General features: G+C 39.1%; 1 protein-coding gene across 2 annotated transcripts in view; it reads right to left on the bottom strand.

Moving 5' to 3' along the window:
- The window catches only part of kif16ba (kinesin family member 16Ba), a 180,748-nt gene that overhangs the window by 35,573 nt on the left and 118,619 nt on the right, over nucleotides 1-26,556 (bottom strand). Inside the window, exons 22-24 of one of the 2 annotated variants that reach the window (XM_063056132.1) lie at nucleotides 24,515-24,565; nucleotides 20,215-20,340; nucleotides 17,582-17,671 (exon numbers count right to left, since the gene is read on the bottom strand). In XM_063056132.1, coding sequence (XP_062912202.1) covers nucleotides 17,582-17,671; nucleotides 20,215-20,340; nucleotides 24,515-24,565 — 267 coding nt within the window. The remainder of the gene's footprint in view (nucleotides 1-17,581; nucleotides 17,672-20,214; nucleotides 20,341-24,514; nucleotides 24,566-26,556) is intronic. The other variant, XM_063056133.1, reaches the window with a different exon arrangement.

The raw sequence follows: 26,556 nt of genomic DNA, 5'->3' as shown, positions 1-26,556 counted from the left end.
TGTATACAATATCCAGATGCTGTGTTGTGGCCTCTGTTTCCCAATACCATAAGGCCAGTTTTTTTTTTGGTGGTAGGATGCTGATGATAGGAATTGTATTGAGACATATAAACCTATTTTCATGTGGATACATCTGTTAGCATTTTAAGCACTTATGTTCCAATTATACTGTATAATACAGCCCCTGGAGCAGAATAGGGGGATTTGTACTACTGCTCTGCAAGTAATGGCTTGTTTACATTTATGTACCAACAATTACCAAGTAAAATGTCCCAACACACCACCCATGATCCATTATAAAACACATATATGCTAATAAAGTGCAGACAGATGCAAGTCATTAGTCTCAGTAAGATTTCTGGTTATTTGCAATTGATTGTGAGCAAATAGGAGCTTCAACCAGATCATTTGCTCTTTTCTCTGTTCCATTAGGCAGAAGATACAAAAGTCTAAAGCAAGTATCAAGAGTCTTAAGGACAACTTCTACCTCACTGTAATAAGACTATTAAATGCCCCCCCCCCGTACAATAATATGGACTTCTGACCTCACAATTTAACTTGTAAGGATCTTGCACCTTATTGTTTACCTGCATTTTATTTTCTCTGTAGCTGTTACACTATATTCTGTATTGTTATTGTTTTACTTCATTCTACCCAAATGCAGTGTGTAACACATGAACACTATGCAAGACAAGCTTCTTACAAATATCAATACATGTGCAATTACATTTCTATTTGAAATGGATGCAGTTCTTTGGCTGCAAGAGTAGGCTGAAGTAGTAACAATCCTATTTAAATCCGGTTGGCAGCCACACGGAGTAGTCGCAGAGAACAGGCGCTCTGCCCTACTTTTTATTTCCACACTCCTCCTTGCCCCTTTTCTCATATCAAACTGTTGGACTTTTTGCTCTTCCCCCTCTCTGTGACTATGCTTGCTTCACAATGACCTCAGAGTACTAAATCCGGGAAAAAAGGCGATTTGCCAGCTGGCTTGACAGTTGAGGCTATCTCCACGCTGCTAGACCAACAGCGTGAGGCGTTAGGGGCCGAATTTAAACCTTTTTTCAGTTTGCTGGAAACAAAACTCGACCAAATCCAATGCAAAGTTGAGGACCACGGCCAACGCCTACCCTCTCTAGAGCTCGCTATGGACGACCTGAGCCAGCGCGTTAGTGAGCTGGAAAACAAACATCTGCTCCAGCTTATGTGAAAACAATATCAAGCTAATGGCTAAAGTTACTGACCTGGAGGGCCGGAGCAGACGGCAGAACCTACGCATCCTGGGCCTACCATAATCTATTGAAGGGGGGCGTCCTATTGAATTTTTTCCAGTCTGCTTTGTGAGATCTTCAGGAAGGAGACACTCCCATCCCTGCCAGAGATTGAGAGAGCCCACCGTTCACTAACAGCTAAACCAGGCCCAGGACAGAGACCGTGCCCGGTCATTCTTCGCCTGCACCACTACCAGATTAAAGATCTCCTGGTTAAGGAGGCCTGGCAGAGAAGGAAGCTAGAAATCTGTGGCCAGCAGATTCCGGTTGTGGAGGACTACTCTCCCACAGCTTTGAGCCTGTGAGCCGAGTACAGAGAAGTAATGATGGAGCTATACAACCGAGGAAGACTCAGGCCTTCCCTACTATACCCTGCACGGCTCCGTATCACACTTCCCAGCGGTGACAAGAAGTGACTATGCTCGGTAGACGAAGCAATGAAATGCATCAACAGCCTCCCCACTACACCAAATTCTTCATAAAATACTTCTCTCCCATACCCTCTGCCAGGTAATGTTAGCAGTGTTTGGATAGCAAGGTCTGGTCTGGCTTGGCCGGGTTAGGTACTGACTACCACGAAGTGGAATAATATTCATTCAGCCTGCTCTCTTGAGAGAGTATTTCCTTTTACCTTCAGTTCAGTGAACTCTACAACCTTTCGTGGGAAGAGCACTGGTAAAGTCTGTTTATTTATTTTCTTCTTCAAATATCAGTTTTGTTTTTCTGTTTTATGGTTCATTTTTCAGAGCCATCTTTAATAAACTTTGAGGGAATTGTTTTGTCTTTCATTAAGCACAATGTCAGTTTAGGAGTGTTGAATGCTAACTATTTCCTTTAAGTATCAATAACGGAGTTGAAGATGACGCTATGAGTGACAGGAAGCTGTACTGTTGGGTGATTATTGTTCTTAAGAGCTTGCTGGTATGCTCTCTGGCAGCCGTCTTATTGTGGGTTGGGGGGGTGGGGGGTGGGGGGGAGGGTACTCCAATGCTGGTACTGTTTTAAGAACCCTTAGAAGTCCTTGTTATACAGGATTTACTTCTGCCCTGTTTCTCTTTGTTTTACATTTTTGCCTCACAGCTGATACCCTAAATCAGGGGCCCCCAACCTTTTTTGCACCGTGGACCGGTTTAATATTGACAATATTCCTGTGGACCGGCCAACCGGGGGATGTTCAAGTAGGGTTAAACTCACCTCAACATGCCTTTTACAGTTAAGGTTGCCAACTTTCTCACTCCCAAATAAGAGACAAAAGTAGCAGTCAGATCCCAGGACACTTTACCCCAGGAAGGACGACCATGACCATGAAGCCTTGCGCGGGCATCTGTGTGCGCATGTGCGTACGTGCCTATTTTTTTCCCCACAAATCGATTTTGCCTTCATCTTCCCGACTACACCATACATACATTATTTCTACTATATACAGGCTGTGTATTTATCATATCATTCCTGCTTTTACTATATGTTAGTGTTATTTTCGGTTTTATGTGCTATTTGGTATGATTTGGTAGGTTATTTTTTGGGTCTGGGAACGCTCAAAAAATTTTCCCATACAAATTAATGGTAATTGCTTCTTCGCTTCACACCATCTCGGCACAAAAGGTTTCATAGGAACGCTCTACCTTAGCGGGGGAAATACAGGACAAGGGCGGTCCCGTATGGGACAAACCAATTTAGCTCAATATATGGGATGTCCCAGCAAATATGGGATGTCCCAGCAAACATGGGACAGTTGGCAACCCTATGTTCAAATTCAACAGTGCGTGACAGGGAATGAGGAAAGGTGCAGCTGACTCATATCGTTTCCTTATGGCCTGGTAGCACATGCTTTGCGGCCCGGTGGTTGGGGACTGCTGCCCTAAATCTTGACACCGCTTATGCCTATCAACCCGTATTTCTTTTAAAGGAGAATGGTCAGTCCGTAAAATTTTGTAAGCTGTGATGTCAAGGGGCTGAGTCACCCTGTTAAAAGAAGGAAGGTGTTCTCACGTCTCAAACAGTTTAATACAGCAATTGCATTTCTACAAGAAACACAGATTCGCAGTTCTGACAATTCCCATCTTATGTCACGATGGGCGGGGCAGCAATTCCACTCCACTTTTCAGGCTAAAACCGGGGGGGGGGGGAGTCTCAATTCTCATAAATCAAAACGTTCCCTTTGCGCTCCACAATACACTATCAGATACAAACGGCCGTTTTGTCATTGTCTCAGGGAAATTATATAATACATTGGTAGTGTTAGCTAATATACATGCTCCTAACTCGGATGATGTAGACTTCTTTGAACGTTTTTTTCCTGTGCTGCCTGATCCGAGTTCATACTCTCTCGTACTAGGTGGAGACTTCAGCTGTTGGTTAGATCCAGTGCTGGATGAATCGTCTCCTATTCCCAGAGTACTAAGCAAATCTGCCTCATTAATTCAGTCCTTCCTCTCCAACTATGGCATCTCTGATGTATGGCGCTTTCTCCACCCAAATAAGAGAGAATATTCTTTCTTCTCACACATCCATCACACCTTTTCCAGAATTGACTACTTTCTAATTGATAACCAGCTGATTCCTGTGTTTATCAGAGTATAGTGATATCAGACCACGCTCTGGTTGTCCTGTCTATAATTCTTCCTGGCCTTCCTCAAATAAATAAGCATTGGCGTTTTAATTCGACCTTACTGTCAGATAATGATTTTGTAAAATTTATGGAGGACCAGATAATCTTTTTCCTTAATACCAATACGTCACCTGAAACCTCAAGCCTGGTTGTTTGGGATGCTTTGAAAGCATACCTCAGGGGTCAAATAATTTCCTACACTGCGAACATGAAAAGAAAGACCCATAAAGAATGACTAGATCTGGCCAATCAAATTAAAGAAATAGACCAACAATATGCTCAAATTAAAAATCCAGAGCTGTACAAAAAACGAGTGCAACTTCAAACTAAATTTGATCTTATTTCCACTCACCCAATTGAACGCCTACTTTTGAAAAGCAAGAGCAAGTTCTATATCCATGGTGGCAAATCTGGTAAGTTTTTAGCCAACCAATTAAGGGGCCTCAAAGCCAAACAGCACATTACAAAAATTTGAATGGAAAATGGAAGCATCACCTCGATTCCTTCTGAAATCAACGACACATTCAGGAATTTTCACACCCAACTTTACACTTCTGAATCCCCAAATGATAACATTTCGGTCGAGAATTTTTTTAAACAACTTAATTATCCCCACATTTTCTCCTGATCTCAAAATGAGACTGAATGAGCCAATATTATTAGAGGAAAAAGCCTCAGCCATCTTGTTACAGCAGACTGGTAAATCTCCAGGACCCAACGGGTTCCCTGTACAATTCTTTAAATCATTTTTGTCACTCATTTTTGTTAACTCAACTAACCTTGGTTCTATCTGATTCATTTAAACAAGGTAGACTGCCAGCATCACCTAATGAGGCATGCATAATTCTTCCAGCGAAGAGAGGCAAAGATCCAACAGAAAGCTCCTCATACAGGCTAATCTCTCTGTTAAATCTCGATGTCAAAATCTTAGCTAACGTTTCAGCCTGTAGACTGGAGAACATCCTACCCTCAATTATTTCTGAAGAGAAAACAGGTTTTGTCAAAAACCACCTCCCATTTTTTTAACATATGCCATCTATTAAATATTTTATATTCACCTTCAGTTGGGATCCCTGAATGCGTCATCTCCTTAGACGCAGAGAAAGCGTTCGACCACGTGGAATGGAATTACCTCTTTGCTGTTTTAGAAAAATTTGATTTTGGACCAAGTTTTATCACGTGGATTAAACTGTTATATTCGCGTCCCACCGCTTCTGTTTTGACCAACTCTCAGCAATCCCAACCTTTCAACCTCAAACGTGGAACCCGCCAAGGGTGCCCTTTATGCCCTTTACTTTGTCGATCTGGCCATACAGGCACTGGCGATTGCGTTCTGCAGTTGTGCGGATCTGACGGGGATTTGGAGGGAGGGAGTTGAGCACAAAGTCTCCCTTTATGCTGATGACCTTTTACTTTTTATATCAAACCTGATCACCTCCTTACCCCCCATGTTCTTACTCCTTAACAAATTTAGCCAGTTTTCAGGATACAAACTTAATTTACACAAGAGCGAACTTTTTCCAATAAATGCAGAAGCACAAGCACCAGAATTCCATAACCTCCCTTTTAAGGTAGTGAGTAACAAATTTACTTACCTTGGCATCACAGGGACAAGGAAACGTAAGTGTCTTTTTGGAGAAAATTTCATTAATTTGTTAAATCATACAAAACAGAGCCTACTAGCACAGCAGTCACCCCCATCCATGTCCCTGATGGGTTGAATTAATGTGGTCAAAATGAACATCCTTCCTAAATTCTTATACCTTTTTCCAATCCATACCAACTTTCATTCCCAAAGTCTTCTTTGACTAGCTAGACTCAGTCAGATAGTCCTACTTATGGAAGGGTAAGCGTCCCCGACTGAATAAAGTCCATCTTCAAAAATCCAGAAGTGTTGGGGGGCATGGCTTTACCTAATTTCTGCTTATATTACTGGGCAGCTAATATACACTGTCTCATCTTTTAGTCTCATTTTCACAACCAATCTGACTGCCCGATATGGGTGGCAATGGAGCTGAACTCCATTAAGAATTTCTCCATCTCTGCACTTCTTGGATTCGCACTCCCTTTTCTTACGCCTAAACCAGTTGTTAATCCTGTTATCAGGCACACCCTGAGAGTATGGGCTCAGTTCAAAAAGCATAGTGGTCTCTATGGCTTCTCTCTTTCAAGTCCTATTCTATATAATCATCTCTTCCAGCCTTCTATACATGATTCAACATTTCAAGACTGGTATAGAAAGGGCATCAGGCGCTCTAAAGATCTTTTTATAGACAACTGCTTTGCATCATTTGAACAACTGTCTGCAAAGTTTAACCTACCCAACACTCACTTCTTCAGATATTTGCAAATTAGACATTTTATCAGCCCTTTGATAACTTCCCTGAGGCACCCGACACAAAAGTCGTTGATATGTTTATTTGCATGAATCCACTGCGCAAAGGTCTAATACCTACTATTTGCAAGAAGCTAGTGGTCCTGAGGCGAGCCCGCCTCGACAAAATTAAAACTGCCTGAGAGCAAGATTTAAATTTCTCACTGTCAGACGACGTATGGGATTTAGTCCTTAAGTTAGTTAACTCAACCTCTTTATGTGCCCACCACTGTTTGTTGCAGTTCAAGGTCGTACACAGGGCCCATATGTCTAAAACTAAATTATCTTGCATTTACCCAGATGTTAATTCCTGCTGTGACAAATGCAAAAGGGGCGAGGCTTTCCTTATTCACATGTACTGGATATGCCCTAGCTCGGAAAAATACTGGAAAGATGTTTTCCAAACTCTATCCCAAATACTTAATTATAATTGATTGCTGTTTTTGGCACCTCCGGAGAGGGGGACACGCACTTAAGTCTAACCAAATGTCACACACTGTCTTTTGCCTCTCTTTTGGCCAGGCGTGCAGTCTTGCTCAGGTGGAGGGATGCTGTCCCACCCACCCATGCTCAGTGGCTCAGGGACATCATGTCCAGTCTACACCTTGAGAAGATCCATTATTCAATTCACAACTCGGACATAAAGTTCCAAAAGGTGTGGGGACGCTTTCTTGAATATTTTCAGAATTCCCAGCCAAACTAACATCCTTTTTTCCTCTCCTCTGCACATAAATCCCTGACTTCCAGCATTTCCCAGTAAAATTCTACAGACTCAGACTTGTAAACATACAACAGTTTATGTATTAGGAAAATATACCTTCCCTATACCAATGCAGCTCTGTTGGGACAAAGGTTCTGTTTAACCCTTTTTGCTAATGCATGCTGGCTTGGAGATGGGGATTGGGAGGATTGTGTTGGGACAGGGAGGCAACTAAAGCATGATTGTACTATGGGTGCATCTCTTTCATACATGTGAATTGTACATTTGATACATTTGTTAGAAACTGCACAAACCTTCTTTATACTATGCTCTTTATTTAAAAAAACAATAAAAATATTTGAAATAAAAAACTTAACATTTAAAAAATGCAGTACTTCAGTTCCCCTCGAAATTTTATATTTGATTTCTTACATTTAAAGGAAGTCCAGGAAGATGGATTATTAACACATGCAAATTTGCTTTTAAAGTAGTCTGTCATGAATGAAAAATGCCCTATCGCCTATCAATCAGATGGGTGCCACACAAAAAATATACAACTCCAGGTACAATGTAGAGTGGCTGCTGACTACAATGCCTAGCAAGTGTCTGTCTGGTGATTAAAGGATCTTGATGAGATAAGAACATTTGTTCAGCCTAATCTCACTTAATGAAGTCACTCATAGCTGAATAATTGATGTAACTGACCAAGCACCAACATCCAAGGCAACCACATCAGCAGTAAATGGCAACAGTTCAAGGAGCCTTATCTTACAGTACGTGTCCTAGATTTGGACACCATGGTTCTCCAAAGGGTTATTCAATATTAAGGAAGGACAGGTAAAAAAAGGTTGGTGGTTATTAAGATCATAAGACACAGGAGTAGAATAAGGCTACTCGGCCCATTGAGTCCATCAGTCTATCACAGCTGATTTATTAACCTTTCAGCCCCATTTTCCTGACTTCTCTCTGTAACGTGATGTCCTTACTAATCAAGAACTTATCAACTGCTCACAATACTCCAAGTGCAATCTGACTAATGCCTTATAAACCCTCAGCATTATATCCTTGTTTTTATATTCTAGTCCTCTTGAAGTTAATGCTAACATTACATTTGCCTTCCTTACCAATAACTTAACCTTTAGGGAATCCTGGATAAGGACCCCCAAGTCCCTTTGCACATTTGATTTCAGAATTTTCTCCCCGTTGAACAAATAGTCTATGTCTTTATTCCTTCTCCCAAAGTTTCCTTCTCCCAAAGTACATGACCATATACTTCCTAACACTATATTCCATCTGCCACTTCTCTGCCCATTCTCCCAAACCATCCAACTCCTTCTGCAGACTCTGTTTCCTCAACATTACCTGACTGCAAACTCAATATCATATCATCCGCAAACCTGGTCACACAGCCATTAATTTCATCATCCAAATCATTGACATATAATGTGAACATAAGTGGTCCTAACGCCGACTCCTGAGGAACACCACTAGTCATTGGCAGCCAACTACTCTTTGCCTTTTCATTTTTTAAATGATGTACATCAGGGGAGTTTGGGACAGGGGTGGAAAGTGGCACTGACATATGTGTTTGGCCATGATCTTGATAAGCAACAGATCAAGTTCAAAAGGCTGTGTGCCAATGCCTGGTCCTATTTCTTATATTTTTATGCCGTAAGAGGGAAGATTAATGTTACCTAGACATTTTGTACCAAGAGGATACCATCCTGAAGATACAAGTACAGGGTAACTATGCAGAGGTAAAGATCAACCATGACCCTGCAGATGTGCAAAAATAAGCAGGGTTAAGTGGGCCTCACCTAACTCCATTTCTTGGAATTTCTTTCAGGTAGTACATCCTCGTGGCTCATTGATTCCCAATACTGAAATGCAAGTTAGTGCACTAGCCACAGATCAACCAGATGCCTGATACATGACTTGCAACAAGGGGACACCATATGGCTCATTTGGTTGGTTCCAATTAGTTCCACTCTCCCCTTCTTTCCATTGCATGAAGAACAATGCAGACACAGGATTTCAACCTAGACTGTCAACATTTCATTTCTTCGCAAAGATGCTGCTTGAACCTCTTGAGTTCTTCCAGTAGATTATTTGTTCTTTACAAAAAGGAATGTGTATTGGATTTTTTTTCCAGAACTCAGCATAACCTGTGATGGCTCACTGATGACGACAAATTCAGAGCACCATCAAAATCGACTCCAGGATATATACAATGTTCGGATCACTGGAACTATATCTGATCTTTAGTCATACATAACTTCTCCAGCCAAATATCAAGTCCTACAAATCCATGCTTATTTTATCTTGTAAGACAGAGTTGGAAACTTAAAAGGTTACTCTTCAAGCTTTTTTCATTTCCCCATCAATTGATGCATTCCAAATCACTTTTTAAAAATCATATTTCTTTTGCAATCACATTAAATCTGTACTCTCTGAATATCAATCCTGCAAACGTTTCTCAATCCCCTTTTCCATTAGATAGGATTTGTCAGCTGTCAAATGTATTCACACAGCTGTACTTTTCAAAGCTAACAATATTTACTTTATACCTAGTCTGAATGTCAGTAAGATTTTAATGATAGTTTGATGCAGAAAGTCCTCTGCAAAATGTATGCGTGGCAAAGCCTTGCTTTGGAAGTTATGTCTAGAGGTAAGTTCTGCTTAAAGAGGATGTGCCAATAATCCTGAAAGATTAAAAAAAGCATATCTTGCAACCGATGAATACTACCTCATTTTTCATTTTTGCATTATTTTTGTAACATAGTAATGTCTAGTTTTGCACTGTATTGTGCAAAACAACAAACTTCACGATATACGTCAGTGATAATAAATCTGATTCTGATCCAGTGGACAACATTTACATTGACTGCCTAATCTACCAGGCACAACTGAAAGCTTTTTTCTGGAAAGGCAGTATTCAATTTATAAAGCACTCCATTTGCTACGTCTAAAATCATCCAGGGGATTGAGCTCTGTGGCAGATGAGGAGCTATACAAAGATTTTGTTTTCATGACTTGTGACAGGGTACGTTTTTGATTTTGCTTTTATGACTTCCTTTAAAAACTGAAACAACACTTGTGACTTAATACATCCCTTCATTAATTGTACACATCCCTTTAACCATTAGCACATCAGTGTGTTAACATTAGAGTTCTTCCTGATTCAAGGACAAATCTGTGCCAGAAGTCCATGGTAATAATTCAAATCAGCTCTACTGTCTGCACCCACGATTACGTGGCTGGGCACAGCTCAAATACCATCTATAAATGCCGACAACGCAACTGTTGTTGGCAGAGTTTCAGATGGCGATGAGGAGTCGTACAGGAGTGAGATAGATCAGCTGGTTGAGTGGTGTCACAGCAATAACCTTGCACTGATTGTAAGTAAGACCAAAGAATTGATTGTGGAGAAGGGGAAGTAGACACGTTAGTCCTCATTGAGGAATCAGAAATGGAAATAGTGAATAGTTTCAGTTCCTGGGTATCAACATCTCTGTTGATCTATCCTTGGCTCAACATATTGATGCAAATACAAAGAAGGCATGACAGCAACTGTATTTCATTAGGAGTTTGAGGAATTTGATATGTCACCAAAGACGAGCACAAATTTCTACAGATGTACGATGGAGAGTAATACTGCCTGACTGTTTTATAATGCACCACCAAAATTGACTGCTACGTCTTTCAAAAGCAGAGGAGGTGAAGTATGCTTTTTGATCAACTCCTTGTGGTGTATAAATGTTGCAGTGCTGTCCCAGTCCTGTCATCCAACCTGGAACATCTCATAACCAAGTGCCGTCATTTCATCTGCTGCAAGAGGTTTCAGTGATCATCTTGGCAGTGGTGTACCTCCCACCTCAAGCTAGTGTAAAACAGGCTCTAGACAAACTGAGTGATGTAATAAGTGGTATGAAACAGTGCATTCTGATGCACTCTATTATTTGGGGGATTTTAACAAGGTCAGCTTAAAAAAATCTCTAAATAATTAATACCAACAAATCACTTGTAGTACCAGACGAACCAACACACTGGACCACTGTTACACCACCATCAAGAGTGCTTACTGTGCTATCCCATGCTGCAAGAACATGGAAAGTCTGCTCACCTGGCTGTACTTGCACTCAGAGTATGGGCAGAGACTGAAGACTGCAGTACCACTAGTGAGGACCAAGAAGGAGAGGACAAGGGAGGTGCAGGAGTATGAATGAGTACGCCACAGCTGGCGCTGACTTCACTAAAACCTGTGTGGATGAGTGTGTGACTACGAGAACATACTGGACATAGCCAAATCAAAAGCTATGGATGTACTAGGAGATTCACAGTCTGTTGAGGGCTAGACGCGTGGCATTAAAATCTGGCAATCCAGGTCTGTAAAAGAAAACCAGATATGACTCGAGGAGGGCTCTCTCAAAAGCAAAGGAACAATTCCAAACGAGGTTAGAGGCAGAATCGGATGCATGTCAGCCCTTTTGAATCGGACTGTAGCAATGAGAGATTGAAAATGTCTCTGAACACCCTCACCAGTTCTTTGGCACAGGTTTTCAGAGCCCTACCAAACAAAACCTACAAATCATGAATGGGGTGATGTTTCACTCCCAGATGAGCTCAACACCTTTCATGCACGCTTTAAAAAGGGAGAATAAAACTACAGCTATGAGGATCCCTGCAGCACCCAGTGACCCTGTGATCTCTGTCCCAGAGGGTGAGTCAGGTTCTTTCAAGAGGGTGAACCCTCACAAAGTGACAGGACCCAATGGAGTTCCTGGTAGGGCTCTGAAAACCTGTGCCAAAGAACTGGTGAGGGTGTTCAGAGACATTTTCAATCTCTCATTGCTACAGTCCGATTCAAAAGGGCAAAAATTATACCAGTGTCCAAGAAGACCAGGGTGAGCTGCCTTAACAACTATCGTCCAGTAGCACTCACGTCTACGGTGATGAAGAGCTTTTACACTTGAGTTATGGCTAGAATTAACTCCTGTATCAGCAAGGACCTGGACCCACTGCAATTTGCCTATTACCACAATAGGTCTACAGCAGATGTGATCTCACTGGCTCTCCACATGGCCTTGGATCACCTGGATCTACATCAGGATGTTACTTACTGACTCCAGCTCAGTATTCAACACAATCATTTCTACAGTTCTGATCGAAAAGCTCCAGAACCTGGGCCTCTGTACCTCCCTCGGCAAGTGGATCCTCGACGTCCTAACTGGTAGACCACAATCTGTGCAGATTGGAAATAACATCTCCATCTCGCTGACAATCAACACCGGCACACCTCAGGTATGTCTGCTTAGCCCATTCTCAACTCTCTCTACATCTATGACTGTGTGGCCAGGCACAGTTCAAGTGCCATCTATATTATGCTGACGATACAATTATTGTTGGCAGAATTTCAGATGGCGATGAGAAGGCATACAGGAGACAGATATATCAACTAGTTGAATGGTGTCACAGCAAAAAACTTGCACTCAGCATTACTAAGACCAAAACTGATTGCAGACTTCAGAACGGGTAAGATGAGGGAACACACACCAGTCCTCAGTGGGATCAGAAAGAGTGAGCAATTTCAAGTTCCTGGGTGTCAGTGTCTCTGAGGATCTATCTGGACCCAACATAATGATGCAGCTACAATGAAGGCACAACAGCAGCTATATTTCATTATGAGTTTGAGGAGATTTAGTACGTCAACAAAGACACTCACAACTTTCTACAGATGTACCATGGAGGGCATTCTAACTGGCTGCATCACTGGTGTGGGGAGGGGATGGTCGGCTACTGCACAGGATCGAAATAATCTGGAGAGAGTTGTAAACTTAGTCAGCTCCATAGATCATGGGCACTAGCCTCCACAGCATTCAGACCTCTTCAAGAATCGATGCCTCAGAAAGATGGCATCCATGAATAAGGACCCCTATCACTCAGGTCGTGCCTTGTTCTCATTGCCACCATCAGGAAGGGGGTACAGAAGCCTGAAGGCACACATTTCATGAACAGCTTCTTCCCCTCTGCCATCCAATTTCTAAATGGACATTGAACCCTGAAGACTACCTTAATACTTTTTTATTTCTATTTTGCACTACTTATTTATTTAACTATTTAATACATATACTTACTCATGTTTTCTCTATTATTGTGTATTACATTTTACTGCTGCCACAAAGACAATAAATTTCACAACATATGTCAGTGATATTAAACCTGACTCTGATTCTCATTCTAACTGGTTGCATCACAGTCTGGTATCAAGGAGTGACTGCAAAGGATCAGAAAAAGCTGAAGAAATTTGTAATCTCAGCCAGTTCCATAATGGGCACTCACCCTACCACAACCCCAGGATCCAGGACATCTTCAAAAGGTGATGTCTCAAAAAGGTGGTATCCATCATTAAGGATCCTCATCACACAGGCCATGCCTGTGCAAGAAAGGTATAAGAACCTGCAGAAACACACTCAATGTTTCATGAACAACCTGTTTCCCTCCACCATCAATTTCTGAATGGAAAATGAAGCCAGGAACACTACCTCAGTATTCTTTTCCCTCTCTTTTTGCATTACTTATTTAATTTCATGGAAATTGTTAAAAAGTTATATAAAAAAAGACAAACTACTATTTAACTGAGAAAAAAATTATGTATTTAGGTGAAATACAGAATGAATTAGAACACTACCAAAGCTACTACAGTACTATAAAACTGATTATTAGTTCCTAACAGTTATTGACAGAGGACCTAATCTAGTCTATGCTGCTGTCTTCTTTTGATTGACTGTAAATGAACAAGATCAGCACAGACTGCCTTTTACTTGCCAACTATCAGTGACAAAAACCACTGCTTTTGAGCACAAACACAAGTGATGCTACTTAAAAACCGTTTGTTCCAACACAGCGTAGTGTCTAATAGCCATACAATGTGCACGCGATTGACATCAGCTAGAAACTGTTCGGCAAATCTCCTGTACCAATTAAACAGCATAGTGTCCCAAATAAACAAAGCAAATCATGTCTATTTTCTCGATTTGGTTTTGTTCTTTAAGTGCTGCCCCAAATAAGGGGATTTGTCAATTAACAGATGACCCAGTTAACCAGAATCCAGTGTAGTTATTCTAATTTATAGTTTTTATTAATATGTACTGTTGCTGTAAAATAACAAAAAACAAAACCACAAAAGGTATTAAAATATGATTCTGATGCAGCTGAGCCTGCAAAATGGGCCCAGACATTTTCCTTTGCCAGCTCCGGTCACCTAACTTTTCACAGCATAAATTTTGCTCACCCTGCAAAATTATTGGATCAACAGAGGGCACACCATTAACATTGCAAAATGTTGCCAAATGATTTACATTAATTAATGAATACAATTCAGCAAGTTAATTAGCACTCTCTACGTGAATCTCGCACTATGCACCCGCACTGATTAGTCACCCGAGAAATGTTAACATTTTAAAAGGATTAATTTAAATGTAAAAAGCAATGACAATGGTTCCACATCACTGACAATATGGAGCTATGGGACTCTAACTGTAAGGCCACCACCAAACCTCTCAAGTTTCAGGTAAATGATGAAAGATGTGGGAAATTAACTTGAGATAAAAAGGCAAACCATGATGATGATGTCTCAAGCAAGAGATTCAAGCACTGATTCACAATGTTGAATCCAAGTAAGATCAGACAGTTGATTGTACTTAAACACATTACTGCAAAAGATGAATTACATGGAGTTACAAAATAGCATGCCTTTGTATTCCTTTTGTCTCAATATTTTGGCCCCCACCCACCTTATTCATAAGACCACAAGACATAGGAGCAAAATTAGGCCATTTGGTCCATCGAGTCTGCTCTGCCATTCTATCATGGCTGATTTATTATCCCTTTCAACCCCATTCTCCGCCTTCTCCCTGTAACCTTTGACTAATCACGAATCTTATCAACTACAGCTTTAAATAAACTCAATGACTTGACCTCCACAGCCACTTGTGGCAATGAATTCCACAAATTCGCTACCCTCTGGCTAAAGAAATTCCACCTCATCTCTGTTCTAAATGGACATCCCACTAAGCTGAGGCCATGCCCTCTGGTCCTAGACTCGCCCACTATTGGATACATCTCCCGACATCCACTCTATCCAGAGCATTCAATATTTGATAGGTTGCAATGATCTCCTCTCATTCTTGTAAATTCCAGCAACTACAGGCCCAGAGCCATCAAATTCTCCTATGTTAACCCTTTCATCTCTGGAAACATTCCCGTGAACCCTCTCCAGTACCAGCACTTCTTAGATAAGGGGTCCAAAACTGCCCATAATACTCCAAGTGTAGTCTGACCAATGCCTTATAAAGCCTCATCCTTGCTCTTATATTCTAGTCCTCTTAAAATAAATGCTGACAAAGTATTAGCTTTCCTTACCACCAACTCGACCTGCAAGTTAATCTTCAGGGAATTTTGCACGATGACTTCCAAGTCCCTTTGCAGCTCTGAATTTTGAACTTTCTCCCCATTTAGAAAATAGCCTACTTTACTCCTTTATTCCTTCTACCAAAGTGTATGCGAGGGGTGTCACCTCTCCCTCAACCCCCTACACTTTATTCCACCTGTTATTTCTTTGACCATTCTCACAAACTGTCCAAGTCCTTCTAAAAAATCCCTGCTTCCTCAACACTATTTGCCCCTACGCCTATCTTCATATCATCCGCAAACCTGGCCACAAAGCCACCAATTCTGTCATCCAAATCATTCACATATGTGGGCTGAAGGGCCTGTACTGTATTGTGCTGTAAGTTTCTATGTTTCCCTAAAGTGAAAAGAAGCGGCCCCAATACTGATCACTGCAGAACACCACTAGTCACTGGCAGCCAAACAGAATAGGCCCCCTTTTATTTCCACTCTTTGCTTCCTGCCAGTCAACCAATCTTCTATCCATGCTAGTATTTTTCCTGTAATACCACAGGTTCTTGTCTTATTAAGCAACATCATGTGTAGCACCTTATCAAAGGCCTTCTGAAAATCCAAGTGAACACCATCCACTGATTACAGTCATTATCCATCTTGATGAAGGGTCTTGAGCTGAAACATTGACTGTTCACTCTCTCCCTCCAGCATTTTGTGTTACTTGGATTTCCAGTATCTGCAGATTTTCTCTCGTTTGTGATTGAACATCCACAGATTCTTCTTTGTCTATCTTGCCTGTTATTTCCTCTAAGAATTCCAACAGATTTGAGAGGCAAGATTTTTGGCTGTCTTTGGCTTCCAAGTACCATGAAACCTCATCTTAATTATGGACTCTAACCACTGAAGTCAGGCTAATTGGACAATAATTTCTTTCTTCTGCCTCCCTTTCAGTCTTAAAGTGCGGAGTGACATTTGCAATTCATTCCACTACATGCAATAAAAAAAAACTAGCAAGAATTGTTATTATAGCTTAAAGCAGGGGTTCCCAGCCTGGGGTCCATGGACCCCATGCTTAATGGTATTGGCCCATGAGATAAAAAAAATTGGGAACCCTTGGTTGGTTTAAAGGATTTTTAAGTCACTTTTTTTTGGGAGATATAGAGATTAAAGGTTGGTTGTTGTGAATCAACAGTGTCAATAAACTTTCTGGAATTAAATCTGGAGTTGAGTTTGATGGCTATTCAAACATTCAGTGTTCCTTGCTATTCATATTCATATTCTCCCCTTACCAAATCTTCCTGCTTACATATTTCTGGTTCTCACTTCATCTTTTCCATTTAATTTATATTCTTTATATCAAGAACAAATTTTCAAACAGATAAACATACAGCTTACAGTCATTTTCTGATAAACACCTGAGCTTTTCTTGGTGCCATGCCTGCTTTGGCAGATACAAGTATTGCATAACAACACAATGTGAACAGGTCAGAGGAAATATCTGGGCATACATTTCATAATCAGCCATATTAAAAATCTATAACAATAAATTAAAGGGAATTTCCACAAGGCTATACAAATGCATTTTCATTGCCACATAAAGGAGATGTCTTTAGGTTTGATGGTAATTGTGGAATGCAAGCTTACCATATAATGAAAGCATTAGTACACGACTACAGTAAAGGATCATAAGGCTCTATAAAGGCTTCTTCAGAAACAGAAATAAATACTTAATTGGCAGACTGTTTTGTTTGCTACAACTCAGTTCATGTCATAAATTGTGCATTCAAGAAAAGCTCTTACAACAATGGCAGCATCACACTTCAAAGACAGAATAAATTAATTAGTTCTTTTGTAAATACATGCCAAGTTAACTGTAAGATATCAGGAAATTGCTTAAAAAGAACTAATGCTTTCAAATGCAATGTACCAAACCAAAAAGAAAGTCAAATCATTTTGGAAAGACTAGGATTTCCAAACATTGTCTCAGAAGACAGTTTCAGAACTCGAGCGAACTCATTTCTCATTTGGCAAAAAACTACATTGACCCAGACTGTCCAATGTCCCCTATCTTCCCCCGTATCCCCACCCTGTCCCAAGCTGCACCAAGCATGGCATAGTCCTGCATCATTCATTGCATTCACTATTATTCGACTCTGTTAGGTATGAAATTTGTACCTCACTATTTAAATAATTAGATATTCTCAAATTTTAAAACTTTAACTTACCTCTGGATATTTCATCTTCATTGTTCTGTGCAGTTCCCTGAAGCGGCTATAACGTCGAAACACTGTCCAAGTTTCATCCAAAATAGTTATCTAACAGATCACAATTTTTTTATTCCTTCAGAATAAAATCATTTGACTGCACAGCCCAAATACACATAAAATTATTTTCAATTACACTCAGAAAATCTATTAAATAACAGAATATCATAAAGTTCCTTAATGTCTAAACATTTATTTGTTCTTGCCTATTTGAATTATTTTCTTATGTGAAATGCGTTGCCTGAATAATTGTGTGGGAACTACTGAAGAATGGTAAAACAAGATAACACCGTAGACTGTTATGGTGGCACAGTGGTTACGCTACTGAATCAGAAGCTAGTGAACTGTAGAGAAAACCATAGATATTATCTTGAATTGTATCATGGCAAGTAAGAAATCAACATGCTCCAAGTAAATATGGACTTAAAAATTAAGAAACCCTAATGGGCTGGCTCATTATGCTCATCAGGGAAGGAATGTTTTTATTTATTTCAAGAGGACTAGAATATGAAAGCAAGGATGTAACATTGAAACTGTATAAAGCACTGGTGAGGCCTCAGTTGGAGTACTGAGAGCAGGTTTGGGGCCCTTAGAAAGAATGTGCTGAAACTGGAGAGGGTTCAAAGGAGGTTCACGAAAATTATTCCAGGATTGAATGGTTTGTCATATGAAGAGCATTTGATGGTCCTGGGCCTGTATTCACTAGAATTCAGAAGAATGAGGGCTGACCTCATTGAAACCTATCAAATGGTGAAAGGTCTTGTTAGAGTGGATTTGGAGAGGTTCTTTCCTGTAGTGGGAAAATCTAAGACCAGAGGACACAGCCTCAGAATAGAGGAGCATCCTTTTAGAATGGAGATCAGGAGGAATTTCTTTAGCCAGAGAGCGGTGAATCTGTGGAATTCTTTGCCGAAGGCAGCTGTGGAGGCCATCATCGGAAATATTTAAGACAGAGGTTGGTAGATTCTTGATTGGTCAGGGCATGAAAGGATGCAGGGAGAAGGCAGGAGATTGGAACTGAGAGGAAAATTGGATCAGCCAAGGTGAAATGGCAGAGAAGACTTAATGGGCCAAATGGTCTAATTCTACTGCTATATCTTATGGCCTTACCTGATTTGGTCCACTTACATTTTCAAATCCAGCAATGTAGCGAACACCCTCTGCAATCCAGGGGAACTCAGAGATGGGCAATTACCAACAATAGCCACCTCCCATCAATTAATATAAATTCAATTTGTTTTGCATGGACTAATAAGCTGCCGATGCTTGTTGGTATCCTGCATTCAAAATTCATACCCGCATTAGGTGTACCATGGATGCAGTCTACCATTTGAGAAGCCAGTTCCCAGCTGATCAGGGAGAACTAGTACTTTGCCTTTACAATCAATACTGGCAATATCACTCCCCTCCCAAAGTGATTCTCCTAGTTAAACCCTATTGGCCAATAAATCTATCACAGGAATTGAATGTCTGCAAATGTGTTTTTTTCCCAAATATGTACAAAAATTATAGAAGACAATTAAATATTACTACTCTTAAAACAGCTTCTTCCTGTTACATTTTTAATTATTTAAATCAACTTAATGCTTTTTTTAAAAAGGGAAATTACTTTACGTTTAAGCTTCTGATTGAAGACATTCCCCCCCCCACCATAAATGAAATCAATGTATGCCTGAACTGCAATTATAGGTCAGATTTTCCATCTTAAGCACTCTGAAATCTGTAGAGGTTAGGCATCTATCAGCAGTGACCAATGGCAGAGCACTGATCCAAACTGAAGAGAAGCAATGGACTTCCACCAACTTAACCGAGTCTTAAACATCTGTTCACTACATAGGCAAATTCCAGCAAGGGCAACTGGAGATTTTAATCAGATGATCCAGGTCAATGCTATTTTATGAAGCATGGAAATGAAAGTAAGACACAAAAGGAAATAAATGCACCAGGAAGTTGAAAACTGCAATGCATTTGATGAATTGCCAGCAACACATTTTGCCACAGATAACAATAAAAATGCCTTTACATTTTTTTTTTGTTCAGCAATTCTCCTGATACTCTACTGATAATTTCGCTTGATGTTCCTTATGATATGCTACAGATTCATCAGGATTGGCTTGTGTCATGGTGGTACTTCATTATAAAAATGGTATACATGAATTCCCTAATTCCTGTGAGCCATTCTGTTTTCTTCCTGCCATTAGTTCTAATCAGGTTAGAATCTCTAACCTCTCTTTAAAATAAAAGAAGTAGGACTCCATATTTCTGATTTCACTGGATTTACATTAAATCTCAGTCCTTAGAGATCAGGTCATTTATATTAAAATTATAGTGGTACTGCATATCTGTCAGCCAAGGCTATCTATCAATTTAAAATCACTTTTAGATTTTTTGAATGTTGGTTGCATTAATATAATTTGCAGTTCAATTAAAAATCTACTCATATAAATGGATAGCCCAGTCCCAAAAGATCTGCATAAAATGAAATTATAATTCCTATGTGGGAAAAAAAACTTCTCAGAGATTTTATAATTCAGAAATGAATGATCCATAGCTTCCGTATCTATATTGGAAAGGAAACAAGGCCAAACACTCACCTTCACCTCAAACTCGTAGTGCTCATCTTTCCCTTGTCCACGCAAGACATAACGGGGTATACTAATTTTAATAGGATCCTTTAGGTTGTTTGGACTAATATCCAGTGATCGAGCAAAGAGGCGCTGCTAAAGCAAAAGATTACAAGAAATCTTGAAATATCAATGAGGAAGTATGATTGTGCAAAATATTAAAGCACAGACTGAGAACATGCATATGAAGGGAGAAGAAATACTGTTAAATATACAAAATGTATTACTGATTTATTAAAGAAATGCTAACTTCTCAGTGCTTTACAAAACATTATCACAGCTTATTAAAGTCATTCAACTGCAGGAAATAAAAGGAAAAGTCTCTTAAAGATAAAGGTCTGGGCGCAGACTATTCCTTGTGTGTACCTCTCAAGCTTATAAACTTCAAAAAACAAGGATGATGTCGAGAGGCTTGAAAATAGTAGCATTTTTTTAAAATGCCTGCCAATCAGAACAAAATGACAGACAACTACAGGCACACAATTGATACACGGCATATGTAATTTATTTCAAGTTCCTTTTCATTTAAGAGCTGGAGCAGAGTTTCACTGCTAGGTTGTCAGTGGTTGTTATTTTTCCACAAATGCCAATGGCTCTTGGCAGCCTAATTGCATTTGAGCGTGGCACAAGAAGCTGAAAAACATTAGCAAATATCTGGAGATTCCAATAATTCAACAAACGTCAAGATCCTCACAAGTTCTACCCTTTGTATCAAGCAAGATGGACACAGGATGGGGGAATAAAGGTGCTTTTATTCATTCTTCAGGATCGAAGTGTCACTGATAAAGCCAGAATTTATTGCCCATCTTGGGTACCTGAAAAAATGCAGATGAGCTGCCATCTTGCTCATCACACTCCTTTTGAAGGAGTCTCAGGCTTCAGACCCAGTAATGATGAAGCACTAGTTATAGATTTCCAAGCTAGGAAATTATGAAGCTTGGAGTTGAACATGCAAGTGATGGTATTTCAATTCATTTGCTGTCTTAACCCCTGGTGGTCAAAGTTGTGTGCTTGAGAACACTACATTTTGTAGTTGGTACACATGCAGCCACTGTGCACCAGTGATGGACAGAATAAATGTCAGAGTGGTAAATGGAGTCCCAATCAAGCGAGCTGCTTTGTCCTAATAGTGTCCAGTTTAGCATGTGTATCTGGAAACTACATTTATTCCACACAAGTAGACAGTATTCCCTCACACTCCCAATTTGCACCCTGCAGATGATGGGAGAGCTTTGCAGCATCAGGAGTTGAATTATCTATTACAGGGTAACTACACTTTGACAGGCTCGCAGTAAAAGCATTTGTAGCTAATTCTGTTGAGTTTCTTTAGAAATGTTTGTGTAGCCCAAGTTTGAATCTGGCAAAAATCTTTGGGTAACCCTTTGTCATATCTTCACCTGCATTCACAAAATCTAAGCCTTCATTTGCTCATCATCAGAACTTCAAATATATTCAACAATTATTGACATTAAAACTATGGAGTCAACTGAAATTATAAATGATAAATGGAAAATTTTAATTTAAGTTTACTCAAGTTAAATATACTTCAAGAAAGATAGTTCTTTTATTAATGATTAGACACGTGCATATTAGCAATATATGCTGAACAGATACTTCCATTTACTAACCTGCATGATGAACTCCTGAGAGTTCTGTAGTTGACAAAGTAAAACCCTTGTTAGCTCTATCTTGGACTGACAATGCAAGATATGCACTCATTTCTTTCACATGTTTTCAGACTATTATTCCTTGAAGGTACAGACAGATTTTCAATTTTATGTTTTCAGCAAAGCCTAGTTGGGGGAAATTATTTGCTTTCAAAATTCAATGTACTTTTTCTAATAAGTTATATTAGAATTAGGGAAAAGATAGTGTGTTAAAGACGGTGTATGGTATGCGTGCCTTTATTAGCTGAGGCACTGAGTATAAGAGTAAGATGATAAAACTTTGTTTCGTATATATCTGGCATATTGCATTAATTTCTGATTGTCCCATTACAGGAATTGATGTGGAGGCTTTGAAGAGTGACCAGAAGTGTTTTACCAGGATGCTGCCTAGATTTGAGGGAAGGTGCTGTAAGAAGAGGGTGGACAAACCAAGGTTGTTTTCTCTGGAGCAGAAAAATCTAAGTGGATAGCTCTTAGATGAGAGGCTAAATAAATATCTGGCATCATTTCCCAGGGTTGAAATGTCTAATCCTAAAGGACATGGAAGTTATGGTGAGAGAGAGAGAAAGCACGAGATGTGTGAGGAAGGTTTTGCTTTTTTAAAAATCTTACACACAGAATGTGGTGGGTGTCTGGATTGAACTCCCAGGGATGGGAGTGGAGACAGATACAATAGAGGTGCTTAAAAGCCCCCTAGATGGGCACATGAAAATGCAGAGAATGGAGGGATAATGGACTACCTGCAGGCAAAAGGGATTCATTTAATTGGATCTCAATAGTTTACTTAATTTGGCACAACATCATTAGCCAAAGGACTTGTCCTGGTGCCATACTCTTCTATGTTCTATTATCTGTATCTTGGTCCAGCCTAATGTAACTAACACTGTAATTATGTACATCAGTGTTTTTTGTTTTTCTTTCACACATATGGTTGACCTTTTTTAAAAGAAAATTAAGAAATTAAATAACTATCTACTTAAGTCTTCTGAATTAGTACCACTACATTTTCAGATAATGGGAAAAATATTCTTTGGCATTTGAAGAAAAGATTAGCATCATTCAGCTAAATTAATGATGAGACTGCACTAAAGAAAATAATTTATTCTGCTTCTACTCAGGCTAAAATATTAACTGAATAACAGAAACATTGAACCCAAGATTAGGTTTGTGGGATAGTCTGAGATAAATTAAACATTCATTAGTATAAAAAATGCAAAAACAATATTTGTACAATTATATCATTGTGCAATACCTTCACTGTGATCACAACAAGAAAATGCAGAGATTTGTAGACATCACTGAAACCAGATTCTCCTCCATAGATTTTGTCCACACTCAGTAAAGCAGTCAGCATAATCGAAAACCCACCCACCCTGGACATTCTCTATTCTTCCCTCTCTCATTGGGCAGAAAACCTGAAAGTACATACCACCGGGCTCAAGGACAGCTTCTACATTCCTGTCATATGACTTATTGAATGGTTCCCTAGTGCAATAAGATGGACTTTTGCTCTCATAATCTACCTCATTATGACTTTGAACCCATTTGTCTATGCACTATGCACTTTCTCAGTAGCTATTACAATTTATTCTGCATTACTTGTACTACCTCAATGCACTGTATAATGAGTTGATCCATATGAACACTATGCCAGACTAGCCATTCACTGTACTTCAGTACATGTGACAATAATAAACCAATACCAATTCCAAAGATGAAATTTTAGATGAAATTTTAATTAAATTGACAATGATGACTAATGGGTTTTTGTTTTCCAAAAAATCATTGAGCCATTTGACTGATTAACAATGCTTAACATTGTAATACACAATATGAATAAATTTCCATTCGAAATGAACTATGCACTACTGCATACTATTGATTATAGAAGTAAGAGTTGAGGAATGAAGGATAAAATAGAAGATTATGACCGGATTTATATACAAGTGCTTACACACCTGATACAATTTGAGACATTTAACTTTTACATTTGACTTCAGTACAATAATACCCTTAAGGGCTGTCTAAATTTCCAGGGGAAATCTTATCATTATTAGTAGTGTAACAAATCATATAATTTGAATTCAACACTTACAGCACCGGAAAAGATTCCGCTGCCTGGCTTAGAAATGATTTAAAAAAATTATTAAATCTGCAGACCAACCTAGACTCAAACCAGTAGCGTCAAAGCAAGCATGGAAGATGAGGGTCTATGTTGATACAATAAAATCAGTTTTAAATATTCAATTCAATCCCAATAGGCGATTTGTGTAAAAAAAAATTATTTTGGTATTGTCCGAGACACCTACGTTTTAAAGCCAGCCTTCAAATCTTTTAGCTGTCCTTCAAATTACTTTCTTTTTGTATTTTCCAAATTTACAGCAGATGATAACATCGACAAGTGATCTAAAGAAGTGAATTTGCCATTTATTCTGGACTTCTTCACAGTCAATTGCCTAACCCCCATTTTCTGCAAATCAAAATGTAAATTATACTACTGGATTTCAATTAATATAATCTTGAAAGCTACTTTCCACTTAAAATTGTAGCATATAATTGTTACATTGATAGAAAAGAAATTTGCAATAAAAAATGAATAATACCTCATATTTTAGCTTGCGCTGGTTTATATTATTCTGAAGATTCCCATGTTCCTGAAAAAAACCAGATTTATCATTAGTTTCATTTTTATCTTGCATTGTATTTTATTTTACAGTATCTGTAGACTACTAAGTATGACTTACATCCGCTGACAACTTCGATCACTATTATTGCCTCAGCTCAGTAACTATATCATTATCTATCTAATGATTTCTGTCTCATTTAAGAATCCAACCTAGGGGCACAGCTCATGAAGCTTGTTACAAGGACAAAGAGTTCATGATAAACAAACATACATATGAATTTTAAGCTTCCAACTTGTCCAAATCAAAATAATTTTACAGTGAAATAATGAAGCATATGGAGCACTCAACCAAATGTTCAATATCAATGACTGTATGCAATCTTCAATAAAGGAATTTTATTTCTCCTTTTGTATTTACACAGCGTGTTGTCTTTTGCACAGTGGATGTCCACCCTGTTGGGTGCAGTCTTCCATTGATTCTATTATGGTTAATGGATTTATTGAGTATGCCCACAAGAAAACGAATCTCAGGGTTGTATGTGGTCACGCATATGAACTTTGAACTTGAACTTTGAGTGCCTTAATACATGAACTGTTAGAATATTTACATTAATACTTTGAACCACCAACCGACAGCAATTAACTAATAAGAGGATTCATTGTAAATTTGTAAGTAAGAAAATCATACATTTTTGGTACAAAAATTAATTTAAAGTCAAAATGCTAAAACGGCTTTGCAAATTATAAAAGCACTGATTTCAAAGTTTAAAACAGATTGTGACCCTCATACAACAGTGGAGGCATGTTTTTCTCCAAAACCTGCATTAAATGTAAAAAGCATTTGCTTTATTATAAAGATCTTTATAGCAATCTAGTGTTACAGCTGACACTTGGTCACACCACTATGATCACAGGGATACTTCCCTTAAAGGCAGTCACCTTCATACCTTGACTAATGATAACTTAAAAATGGGAAATGGCAGGGAGAGAGAGAAAGAGAGAGGAGAAAGAATATGAACATAGATTCAATGACTGAGCCCTAGAAATACAAAATGCATTCATGGTTTAGGGTCTGCCTGGTGTCTTAGAGGCCACCCAGCTGCAGATCGGTGCACTTGGCAAGACACAATACAGGGATTCACTAGAATCACTAGGATATTACATTCTTTACAAGGAGGCCTTGTGTACTTTCTTGATTGTTTTTTTCCCCTGTCTGCCTGCTGATCTCTTTCAGTGATAGAGCTCAGAATGGTGCTGATTTCAGACATCTGGTGTCAGGCATGTGAACTGTGACCTGCTCAATGAAGCCAATTAAGTGTAACTAGGGTCTCAAGGCTGGATATGTTGCTGATGGAAAGGACAATGACACTGGTTTGTTGTTTCAATGAATTAACTAAAAAGGTAGATAGTTTGTACAAATATACTTAAAGCAGGATAGCATATAGTCCCCAATTTAATTTTGAAGCCAATGTATAATCTTCCTTTTACATTGAAATAGACCCAAAATCTTATTTTAATTGCAACTCACCATTACAACATAGAAGTTTCTATTCAAAATTTATGTAGCATCAATGCTAGACATGGTTTTCATTCTGCACTGTGACCTCTGTTGAGGGATATCCCAGAATGGCTCACATGGGTAATAGAAATGTTTAAAAATAGTGGAAAGATGGTTTGAACTTTTGAAGCAGAATCCTACAAGTCTAGGTATCACATACAAAAAGACGTTGTAAGAGTGAAAAGGCAACTCTGTGTGAAATTAGAGATACATTTGGATGCCATTACTTTCCACAAGCTGAAATCTAACTGTATGAATAGCCTTGTACCTAACATTAGTAAGACTAAGGAATTGATTGTGGACTTCAGAATCAGATTTATTATCACTGACATATAGTGTGAAATTAGTTGCTTTGTGACAACAGTACAAAGACATTTTTTAAAATAAATTACAAAATAAATAAATACTTCAAAAAAGGAAATAATAAGGTGGTGTTCATGCATGATTCAGAAATGGCTGGG

The sequence above is a fragment of the Mobula hypostoma genome, chromosome 8, assembly GCF_963921235.1.
Source record: "Mobula hypostoma chromosome 8, sMobHyp1.1, whole genome shotgun sequence".
Classification (NCBI taxonomy): Eukaryota; Metazoa; Chordata; class Chondrichthyes; order Myliobatiformes; family Myliobatidae; genus Mobula; species Mobula hypostoma.
The sequence above is the reverse complement of the archived record's forward strand: the minus strand, read 5'-3'. Positions and strand labels throughout refer to the sequence as shown.